The sequence below is a fragment of the Lygodium microphyllum genome, chromosome 15 (genome assembly GCF_053477565.2).
Source record: "Lygodium microphyllum isolate KBCC chromosome 15, Lygodium_microphyllum_v1.1.10, whole genome shotgun sequence".
In the NCBI taxonomy this organism is placed as follows: Eukaryota; Viridiplantae; Streptophyta; class Polypodiopsida; order Schizaeales; family Lygodiaceae; genus Lygodium; species Lygodium microphyllum.
Window position 1 is genome coordinate 96148345 of NC_141149.1, and position 11998 is coordinate 96160342.

The 11998-nt window shown below is 40.0% G+C and overlaps 1 protein-coding gene across 1 annotated transcript; it reads left to right on the top strand.

Annotated features, from left to right (window-relative positions):
* The first annotated feature begins 5051 nt into the window (after positions 1-5051).
* On the top strand, positions 5052-8602 carry LOC148024793 (cytochrome P450 77A1-like). Its single transcript, XM_087694446.1, has 2 exons — positions 5052-5460; positions 6811-8602. The coding sequence occupies exons 1-2, from the start codon at positions 5176-5178 to the stop codon at positions 8212-8214; spliced, it is 1689 nt and encodes a 562-aa protein (XP_087550572.1). The 5' UTR covers positions 5052-5175; the 3' UTR covers positions 8215-8602.
* Positions 8603-11998: the final 3396 nt, after the last annotated feature.

Below are 11998 nucleotides of genomic sequence, written 5' to 3' on the forward strand. Positions count from 1 at the left end.
TTTAGATCTTTTACGTGCTTACACTATTTCTAAACCATAGACATGGGATACACATTTGCATTTACTGCAGTTTGCATATAACAATACACCACACACAGCCACAAAGAAAGCACCGTTTGAAGTGATTTATGGTTATAGATTGTCTACACCTGTTGCATCTTTATCAAATAGAATTCAGAGTGCTGATGATATTGCTAACATGCATGCTACTATTTTTTATGAGGTTAAAGACATGATTGCCAAAGCCCAGCAATCATATACAAAATAAACCAATAAGAAAAGACAGGCCATGAATTTCAAAGTTGATGACTATGTTTGGTTAAGAATAGAAAAACGTAGATTACAAAGTGTAGATAAACACCCAGTTGTGAAATTAGCACCTAGATTCTATGAACCATTTAAGATCATTCACAAAATCAACAACAATGCATTTAAGTTAGAACTACCACCACATTGGAAAATTCACAACACCTTTCACATTAGTTTATTACGACCCTTTAGAGGCCAATTACCTGTACACCCTCTTTATGAAAACCCACCTTTGTTAGATGAAGAGACTAAAATCCTTGAGCCTGAAGCTATCATAGATACTGACTTTATGACCACTAGAACTGGTCGTAGATATTCTAGATATTTGGTCAAGTTTAAAAACCATCCTGTTGAAGAGGCCCAATGGATGCATGCTAGAGACTTAAATGCTTTCCCCACTCTGTTAGCTCCACATTGAGCTAATAGCAATTGAGGACAATTGCTATCCCACCCGGGGGTATAATGTCAGGAGGCATATTTCATGGTGGATTCCGTGCCATGGTGGATTCCGTGAGGTTTTACGATGGATTCTGTAAACTTTGTTGACCGGGGCTAATACACAAAGTGGATTCTTTGTGCGAGAAGTTGATGGGGACGCCTATCCTTTTCGGGCGTTTCATTAATTTAGTGTGTACATGGGTGATTCCATAGCGGGTGATTCCGCAAAATACATATTAAATTAATAAACGTTTATGAGTTTAGAGTGCGTACTCGTGATAAATTAAGGTTAGGATTGATTTCTAACCAGTTGATTTATTTATGTAGCTGAAGACTGCTAGGTATTCACTTTTGTCAGTTTAATTGTATTATTTTACTAACGATTGTGAATGCTTCAGTTGATGTGTAGAGATAGCAGCAGTGGCAGAGGAAAGCATTGGAGGATAGCGTGTATTCGAGTTATCACTTATATTTTGATGGGCGCATACCTTAGGCATAGCGCCTATATTTTGTCGCGCTTATTTATTAAGGCGTTGGATATTTATTTATTATTTTGTATGCGCATGGACGCACGTTTATGATATTTGTATTTGGACATTGTATTGGGTATGCTTGACTATTTGGGCGCCCGCCCATTAGCTTTATTTCTATTTTGTGCTAAAGCAAACTCAAAAGCCAAAAGCATGCTATTTTGTAATTTGGGCTATTATTTGAGCTTGAAGATGATTAATACATAAAATACATGCTTTGTGGAGCGCTCACACAAGGCATGGGGGGAGATTGTACCCAATTGGTCTCTTGTTCATGTCGTGCATGCTTTCTACCTTGAGTTTTGTACAAAAAGTAGAGTTTTTTTGTTCTTGGGGATCTTCCGGTGCTCACTACGCGAGCATACAGTATCCGATCTATGCACCAGACTTCCATAGTGGAGATGGCAAGGAAGAAGCCAGTAGCCAAGGCCTCCAACATAGGGCTTGGAGGTATGCTCACCGCCATCATCCAAGAGGCCTTGGAGACTTAGAAAGACAAGAAGTGGTGTAAGAAACTCCCAAGTGCTCACCGGCCCACAAATTACCTGTGCAATCACCCATAAAGATGAGTACCCCAATCTATTTCTCCATTGGAAACATGGGGAATAAAGAGGCTACAAGAATGTAGAAGAAAAAAGCAGAGCAAGCCACAAAAAAGAAGGAAACTCTACTCCAATTCCAGCAACAAACAACAAGAGGCTTCGAGTGAGAGAATTGTTTAGTGGGGAAGGGAAGGAGGGCTCTGTCCCATCAAGCCAAGGAGAAAAATGAAAAATCAAGTTGAACATCCAATGAAGAAGAAGAAAACCACAGTAGAAGGAGATAAAGAATTACAAGCCATACAAAAGGAGTTGAAAGAGTTGGAAGATGAACGGAAAAAGAAGCAAGAAGAACAAGAGGAGTGACTAAGAAAGGTGGAAGAGGAGTCTAGATGAACAGAAGAGGAATGAAAAAGGAAGAAAATAGAGGATAAGGAAAGGATAAAAAGAGAAGATGATAAGAAAATGGCCCTAGCCTTGAGGTTGTAAGTAGAGCAAGCCTCTTACCTCGAAGAGTTGTCAAGGAAAAGCCCAGGTGATGAACCAAGATCTAATGATACAACAGAGGAAAGAGCTCAAGAGCCCATTGTGCTAGGCAAAGGAAAGGCCCCCATGTACCCACCACCACCACCATCCTTGATTGCCATGCCTACCACCACCCCGGAGAAGACGAAGCAAATAACCATCTATTAAAGGCAACTAAATGATCTAAAGAAGAAACTAGAAGCAAAGAAGAAAGTGGAGGTGGAGAAGGAAGAAGAGAGTGCAAAGAAACTCCAAGTGGCGAACTCGGGGGGTCACTCATAAATATATGTATATATAACATGAGTTCAAAATAAGGGGTTTTTAAAATACCATTTTTATATATTTTTTACATATAGAAGGGTGTCATTTAAAGGGGTTACTTATAGATTGAATAGAAAAGGGTTGTGTTTTATTCAAGAAAAATTCACATATTAGGATATTTATAAATAGGCCATGAACGCACATTATATAGAGGATATATATATAGTGAACTCCCCAAGGTGGAGAAGTTAGAGGGTGAAATGGGACTGGAAAATGGACTTTTCAAGCGCTCATACAGGGGTAAAAAGACATGGAAGAGCACCTTGAAAAACTAAAGAACCTCGAAGAGGAGCTCATTGTTTAAAGTTTTGACAAAGAAATCTCATATTTTTAAATTAGCTTGCAAGCATTTAGCTAAATGTGGCTAAAGCTTTGGAAAAATCTCAATATTTACTAATATACATATTATCGTCTTTTTATTATAAATACATATTACAAATATAGGTATGGATACTAATCGGGAGAATATTAGCCAAAAAAACACACATTGCAACTAGCCATGTTAGTTTGTGTAGTCACATTATAAGAATGGCCCCTTTAATGCCTTACATCACAACTATTTCAATAGCTTGATATGACATAAAGTATCTTCAAATGGTTTTAAGAATAACATGTTTGCCCCAAAAGTGAGATACATTTGAAATTGGTTTCAAGCAAAAGGATCCACAAGATCAAACACATAGAGCCTTAGAACAAAAATGTCAAATTGAGGGGTTTTGGAGAACAAAGTAAGCAAAAGCATTTGTTATCGTAGGTTCTAGAGATACACTCACTTAGGAGGGATGGAAAATTATGTTAGAAGGAAAGAAGTAAAGTCACTATTGTCACAACTTACAATTGAGTGGCAAATGAAGACATCTAGTTATTATGCATCTTATTTTGCATGATTTTGTCACGAGGGCAATTAGAAGGGCATTCTACTTTTCTCAAAAGTCATTGAAGAGCAAAGGCCAATACGGCAAAAGCTTGGGGAGATGATTACAAGTGTAGCTATTGGAAGTTTTGTAATTATCTTTTTTGTTATTTTTTGGGTTTAAAAATAAGCATACACCCAAAATTGAAAAAAAAATTAAAGAAAATGTTAAACATTTGAAAGCGTTTAGGCTTTTCAAGTTTGTAAACTACAAAAGCTTTTAAAAGCTTAAAGAAAAGCTTTGAACATTGGGAAGTCTTAAGCCTATATAAAGGGGGGAGAGTTAAGTAGTATAGGTCATTCTCTTCATTATAAAATTCGTCTCTTATTTAAGGAGAGAGAAAGGTCATATACAGGTGTGTGGAGATGCGTACGCCAATTCCTCGATCATTGCATTTGCAAGACAAAAGGTTAGATTCAAATATTCATCATTTGTTCTCTTTAAGATTAGTTTATTTTGTCCTTCATCTTTTTAGTTTATTAAGGTTAGATTCAAAACTTTGTCATTCGTGCTTTCTAGGATTAGTTTAAAGAACCTTATCCTTTGTCTTTTTAGTTTATTATAATTAGTCAACATCGTTAGTTAGTCTTTGTCTCTCCTTAGAATAGTTAGATTTGTCAAGATTAGTTTATTATAATTAGTCAACATGATTATTTATTTAGTTTTTGCTAGTAAGTTAGTTAATAGTAAATAATAGTGAAACAAAAATTAAAAAAAATAATATTTTAAACGTATTATAGTAAAAACGAAAGAGTAACGAACTTTCGAATGTACTGAAAAAAACAAAAACATAAACTTTAACAAACCGGATATTTTGAATGGACGGGGAAATAGTACCTTCTCTCATTAATATTTAATTACGAAAAGATTTGTATCAACTCTTCGGCATGCTATATAGCATGTTTTCTCATTTTATTTATTTTTTTACAGTTTTTAAAGTACTGTCATTATTAATTGATTTTATATTTTTATTTTATTTTAATTACTATTAAGAAAAAAATATCATCATCCTTGCATGCAAGCAAGGCCATTTATTCAAGAGCTTCAATCAAGGCGTAAAAATGACAGAATTTTGAGACATAGTTCTCGAAAGATAGGGCCGTGTGGCTTCTTCATCAAAGGAGCCCAAGGCTAAAGCCTAATACCAAACTGACCAAAGAAAGAATGCCAAGAAACATGTAATCAGAAATTTTTTTCCTCAAAATCGCATTATTAGGGTGGTGTGGTACGAAGTTGTCCTAAGGCTACGCCATCAATATGTTGCATGCTAAACAGGTACGCCAACTTGCTTCCGTATAAGATTTCGCGCATTCGATCAGTTCCATTAGTAGTCACTCGACTCCAGCTTCGATTCCCGCTTTTCTACTTTCTCATTCAATTCCTGTCTAATATCCTACCTACCTTCTGACTCGGAAGTTAGAACCCTTACCGCACACATATTGTCGTCACCTGCTTTGCATGGCCACTTAATAAATATACCCTTGCGAGGACCGATATACAGCGGTGCAAGAAGAGCTACATAGGATGACAGAATTGAGTCAGTGAGCGAAGGCGAGGGCGAGGGCGAGGGCGAGCTCGAGCTCGAGCTGTACTACAGAGATGCAGGTCGCACTGTTATGGCCGACTTTGATGGTTGTTGCTGTGGCGACGATGTCAATGATGGCGATGATGATGAAGAGGAGAAGGGGCCGGAGACAATGTATCACTCGTCCATCGTCGACGACATCAGAGGAAGCAGGGGGGCGGCTAAGGCTACCTCCAATGCCAGGCCCCGGGTGGCCTGTGGTTGGGCATCTGTCAGTATACGCACGGGGGCTGCGGGCCGAGCTTTTCAAGGAGCTGACGGAGCTCAAGAAGAAGCTGGGTCCGATACTGTGTGTCAAGGTAACGATTGTTAGTGAAGGTCCCATGGGTGTTGTGTGGGAAAACTCTTCCTTATGCGTCACAACCCTGTGTTAGCAATATCATGAGCCTCATCTTACGATAGAACCAGCGCATATAGTCTCTTCCGGGCTCTATACTACATGCGTATGCACGAAGGCACGTCTTGATATTACCCTTCTATTTACTAGCTTCTTCGTTTCATCATACTCACTATTTTGACCTTAACAATCGGAATGGTTAATATAAAGGCTTTTGGGGGACTTTTTTAGAATTCTACCAAAACGTGTTAGTGCTTTTTGAAGACCTAATAAGTACATCACAACAATTGTTTGCTAGTTCTTGTGGGTGTTAACCACAGCAACTTAGTGTTAATATGCTTGCGAGGCATCCATCTCACACCTAGCCTATTCGACTAGGGGGTGGGAAGCACAAGCATCCCTCGACGTCACATTTGAAAGGCTACCCAACTTTTCCTGAGGAAGGACGGAGAAGAGCTCCCCTTTTCTTCTTAAAGATATTGGGACTAGTTTCAAAAATGTGTTACTATTGATTTGAAAGGAAATATATTTGTAACCCTTTCCTGGAAGGATGAAGCCCCCTTAGAAAGGTGCTACAAGCTTCAGATTTGAGGCTTGAATCGTTACAATTACAATAACATGTGACATGTTGACAAGAAGTTTTACACAAATCGCCACTATAACTCCCACATTGTGAATTGCGACAACACTGCCATGCACTTCTGCAAGGGAGAAACCACATCCCTAGCTAGGTGCAATTGGGAGTAGGCAGTTGTTTGCTTGAGGTTTGATAGCCCCTTGCCCCCAATTGCACTAGCTAGGCATTTGAGACAACAATAAGTTTTAGAGAAATTTCCACTATAGCTCTGCATTGTGAATTATGGCAACGTCATGCACTTATGCAAGGGAGGAACCACATACCTAGCTACTGCAATTGGGAGTGGGGAGTTGTTGGCTTGAGGTGGGGACCAGTAGCTCCTTGCTTCCAATTGCACTAGCTAAGTATATATGTGGTGCCTCTTGGGTAGAAGCGCATGATGCTAAAAACCAAGAAAAATAACCCCTTGGACCACATGGGAAAATGTTAAAATTGTATTGTGCATTAGCCCCCCCTTATACACACCTCAACAAATGGGGGCTCATTGGGAGTGCAACCTATGTTGATGGAAAACCTTTTTTAAAAGTCTATACAAAAAACCTTGAACTTGGAAACCTCTACTTACATGGATGGCACTTGGCAGAAATATAAAATTGAAAATGGGCTGTAAAATTGAGCTTTAAGCATGAATCTGTCTTAAGAGCTTGTGTGTGTATGTGTTGTGCGTGTGGGTAGGTGGGGAGGCATCCGGTCATCATCATCTCGTCGACGTCGCTAGCGCAGGAGGCGCTGCTGGCGAGGGGATCCCTCTTCGCCACGCGGCCGCCGGCGGCGCCGCGCCCGCTCTTCTCCAGCATCCCGCGCAGCATCGTCAACGCGCCCTACGGCGACTACTGGCGGGCGGTGCGCCGCAACATCACCCACGGCACCCTCTCGCCCGCCGTCCTCCTCGCCTTCAAACCCTGCCGCGCCACCGTGCTGGACCGCCTCGCCCGGCGCCTGCGGGCGCTTCCCCCGGGCAGCCACGTGGAGGTCCACTGGACCTGCCGCCTGGCCCTCACCGAGCTCACCCTGGCCATGTGCCTGGGCTTCCTGCCCGACGCCGACGCCGACGACAGGGTGGCCGCCGTCGCGCAGTTCCTGTGCGACGTGGCGCCCCTCACCCTCTGGGACTTCTTCCCCTTCGACTTCCGCTTTCTCGACTGGAACAAGCGCCGCCTCGGCCGCCGCCTCCTCTCCCGCCGCCCCGCCCTCTTCGCCTCCTACACGGAGGAGCATCACAAGCTCCGGCGCCAGGGCCTCCTCATCCCCGGCAACTACATGGAGTCCCTCCTCTCCATGCAAGCCGACCAAGCTCACCTCGACGCCGCCGACTCCACCAAGCTCTCCGACTCCGACGTCCTCGACCTCGTCTCCGAGTTCATGATGGGCGGCACCGACAGCACCAACAACTGCTTGGAATGGACCATGGCGCATCTGGTGGCCGATCCCTCCGTCCAGGCCAAGATCCACGACGAGATACGGCAGGTAACTGCTGCATGCGCAGATGATGATCACCCACAACGTCCTATCGAAGAACGGGACCTTGAGTCCATGCCCTACCTGCAAGCCGCCGTGAAGGAGACGCTGAGGCTGCACCCCCCGGCACCGTTCACGCTGCCGCACGGCGTCACGGAGCCCTGCCAGCTGCAAGGCTACGACATACCCACCGATGCGGTCGTCAACTTCGACGTGGCCTGCATAAGCAGGGACTCGGGGGCCTGGCACGAGCCCCTGGCGTACCGGCCGGAGCGCATGCTGGGAATCAGAGACGCCGACATCGCCATCGGGGCTAACATCAATAATGCAGGGTCACAACTTACTGATGCAGATCATCAGAAGAAGAGAGCATTGATCAGCATGCTTCCCTTCGGGGCCGGAAGGAGGGTCTGCCCTGGCGCTCGCCTGGGACTCATGCACGTGCAGCTCTTCATCGCCAGTCTCGTCCAGGAGTTCCAGTGGACTGAGAGTACCCTCCACCCCATCAACATGTCCGAAAAGCTTTTCTTCACGCTGCAGATGAAGTATCCTCTCAAAGCACTCATCATACCACGCCCGCAGAGACCAGCAGCAGCAGCTAGCAACATGCAGTACTCCTAGTTCACCATAATAGCTCTACTTGTCTCCATTATTCTATGTGCTCCTATTGTCAAGACCGGACTCCAGAGTCCCTCTATCCTTCTGTTCAATCTATTATTCCATCTATCTCCAAGAGTCGATCGATACCTTCTCCAGCTGACGTACTCCTTGCATGCTCAACTTTTCACATAAGGAACTCAACCAGTTTGTAAATAGGACTTCTTTTTCAAAGAAAGGCTGTATATAGAACTTGATCTCTTACTAATCAACAAGTACAATTAAGCATTTCCCTGGCTAATATAACTAGCCAATTTTGCAATATGATTGTTATGTAACCAATAACAATGCTTATGTGCATACTATGCAATCTCGCAATTTTGCAAAGCAACTTTTAAAGATTGCTATCTAGTAAGAATGTTGTGCTTGTTTGTAGAAAATAAGCCCTATCAAGTAAATACAAATTCACAACCTTTATCTTCATAGCAATTCTATGGCCTAACTCAAAATGTGTACCTAGGAACTCTCTCTAGAAAAGACAAGTTTTGTAGAGTTAGTTTGTACACCATTCTTTATATTTAGAGAAATTTACAAAGCTCTATATAGTCAACTTGCATACTATTTTTATAGTCTAGCTACTAAGAATTTTGTGACTAGGGAAAATATTGTAATGACTAGTGACATATGGCTTCTTCTAGTTTCAACTTCTAATGTGCCAATTTTGCTAGCCATGGTATGGTTATTAGCTACATAGGAAATCTTTTTATAGATATACTAACTATAGCACACATGTTGATATAAATTACTGTCAACATTTAGTGCTATCAAATAGGTTGTGCTACGATTAACACCTTCCTAGCCCTCCACAAGTACCAAGATAGCATCTAAGTTGTTTGAATGGCATTGATGTCTTTCTAATTTTAGGAGGCAAAATGCATTCATACTACTAATTGGAGCTACACTTACCAATTACTTCTAATCAACACCAAAATCATGGATATCAAAACAAATGCATTGTCGTATAGGAATCCTAGCAACATTATGCAACCATCAAAGACCAAGCTCACTATCCATTGAGCTAGTAATGACAAGTGTTGAGGAGTATTTACATCACCACATTGACTTTGAAAAATGAACTTTATAAAAATGTTTGGTTTCATTATTTAGAATGCAATACTCTAAATAAGAAATAATTATTTCTATTCATTGATTTTTTGGAGAAAATTTTCCCATTTTTTTAATGAATGACCTAACTCTTAATATTCATTAAATGGGAAGGACTGATTTATTAGATATTGTAGTATCTTGTTTCAAATATAAGTAAGACTTCAAACTTCAATAAATAGATAATTTGTTTGCTTTTTTGGGGAAAATGAACATTAGTCATCACGGACACCATTAGATATCACACAGTATCTAGATGGGATATCTAGCCAAAATTCAAAGTTGGATTCTTATTCCGAACAAAGATCATTGAAAAAGTTAGGTATATTGTGAAGTAAACAAGAGTAATTCGCCAAAAATCTGATGTACAAAATTTACCAAAAATTGTGTGCCTCTTATCTCATGGATTCATTTGTCACACCAAGGAAATGGATATAAGGATGTACAGACTTTAAGGATGAAGCTTCAAGTAAGTCAACTATAACATTTTTGTAATCGTTTGCAACCCCACAATCCTTGTCAACCCATATTCATTGCTCCCTCCTTACCCATGTGAGTACTTGAAGGATGCTTAAAGCAAGTTCACTGTGTAAGGAGGTACAAACTTTAAGGATGAAGCTTCAAGTAAGTCAATTGTAACATTTTTGTAGTTTGCAACTCCACATGCCTCTCAAACCCACATTTCTTACTCCCTCCATGTAAGTACTTGAAAGAAGTCAACTATAACATTTTGTTCAACGCATGTATGTGGTTGAAAATATGGAATGTTGGGTTGTAGAGAGTTAGAAAGGACTATGCTTCCTTTTATTTACACATGCAAAGACTTTAATATGAGAATGGAGATAATGATGGAGTGCATGTTGTGAAAGCACAAGCCATACATTTAGTTAGATTGGATATAAAATGCATAGTCCATCTTAATCTTTGTAATATACACTCCTATCTTCTTCTTACAATTTCTTTTGACTCATTGAAGCCCTCGCTTAGCAATCCTTCAACTACATGCGTAGTGTACACCTCTTTACTACAAAGCATAATTGACAATGCATTTTCTTATGCCACACTTAAGTTGATGTGTACTTGCAACTAGGACCCAAATGTATCCATCTATCAATGGAGTACACAATGGCATACACTATCATATGGATAAATACATGTATGAGTTTGGATTGCTCATATTACTTTAGCAATGTATGCATATGATAGATTATACAATGGTATACACTATCATATGGATAAGTACATGTATGAGTTTGGATTGCTCATATTACTTTAGCAAGGTATACGCGTAAGAAACCATTTTCCATATGTTTATTTAGGTTGGATGTACGTGTTTGTTCAAACCACTTCTCTCTACATCTAACTTGACCCATTTAAGATTCCATTTTGCATCCAACCAACAACAATATCTATGGCATGCAATACGCCTAGTTCACCATAATAGCTCTACTTGTCTCTATTATTCTATGTGCTCCTATTTTCAAGACTGCACTCCAGAGACCCTCTATCCTTGTATTCAATCTATTATTCCATCTATCTCCAAGAGTCGATCGATACCTTCTCCAGCTGACGTACTCTTTGCATGTAGCTTGCTCTACTTCACATAAGGAACTCAACTTTTCACATAAAAACTCAGCCACTTTGTAAATAGGGCTTCCTTTTCAAAGAAAGGCTTTATATAGAACTTCATCTCTTACTAATTAACAAGTACAATTAAGAATTTTCCTGGCTAATATAACTAGCCAATTTGCAATATGATTGTTATGTAACCAATAACAATGCTTATGTGCATACTATGCAATCTAGAAAATTTGTAAAGCAACTTTTAAAGATGGCTATCTAGTAAGAATGTTGTGCTTTTTTGTAGAAAATAAGGCCTATCAAGTAAATACAAATTCACAATCTTAATCTTCATAGCAATTCTATGATCTAACTCAAAATGTGTACCTAGGAACTCTCTCTAGAAAAGACAAGTTTTGTATGGTTATTTTGTACACCATTTTTTATATTTAGAGAATACAAGTTCTATATAGTCAACTTGCATACTATTTTTATAATCTAGCTACTAAGAATTTTGTAACTAGGGAAAATATTGTAATGACCAGTCACCAATGGCTTCTTCTAGTTTCCACTTCTAATGTGCCGATTTTGCTAGCCATGGTATCGTTATTAGCTACATAGGAAATCCTTTTATAGATACACTAACTATAGCACACATGTTGATATAAATTACTGTCAACATTTAGTGCTATCAAATAGGTTGTGCTAAGATTAACACCTTCCTAACCCTCCACATGTAGCACGATAGCATCTAACTTATTTATCTTGCATTGATGTCTTTCTACATTTAGGAGGCAAAATGCATTCATACTACTAATTCGAGCTACACTTACCAATTACTTCTAATCAACACCAAAAACATGGATATCAAAACAAATGCATTGTCACAACCATCAAAGTCAAAGCTCACCATCCATTGAGCTAACAGTGACAAGTGTTGAGGAGTATTTACATCACCACATTGACTTTGAAAAATGAACTTTATAAAAATGTTTGGTTTCATTATTTAGAATGCAATACTCTAAATATGAAAAAACTATTTCTATTCACTAAGTTTATGTAGAAAATTTTCCCATTTTTTTAA

Excerpts from the sequence above, each read along its gene's own strand:
- LOC148024793 (XM_087694446.1), top strand. The coding sequence starts at position 5,176 with ATGCAGGTCGCACTGTTATGGCCGACTTTGATGGTTGTTGCTGTGGCG. Across the intron at positions 5,461-6,810 it reads GTCCGATACTGTGTGTCAAG|GTGGGGAGGCATCCGGTCAT; the intron begins GTAACGATTGTT and ends GCGTGTGGGTAG.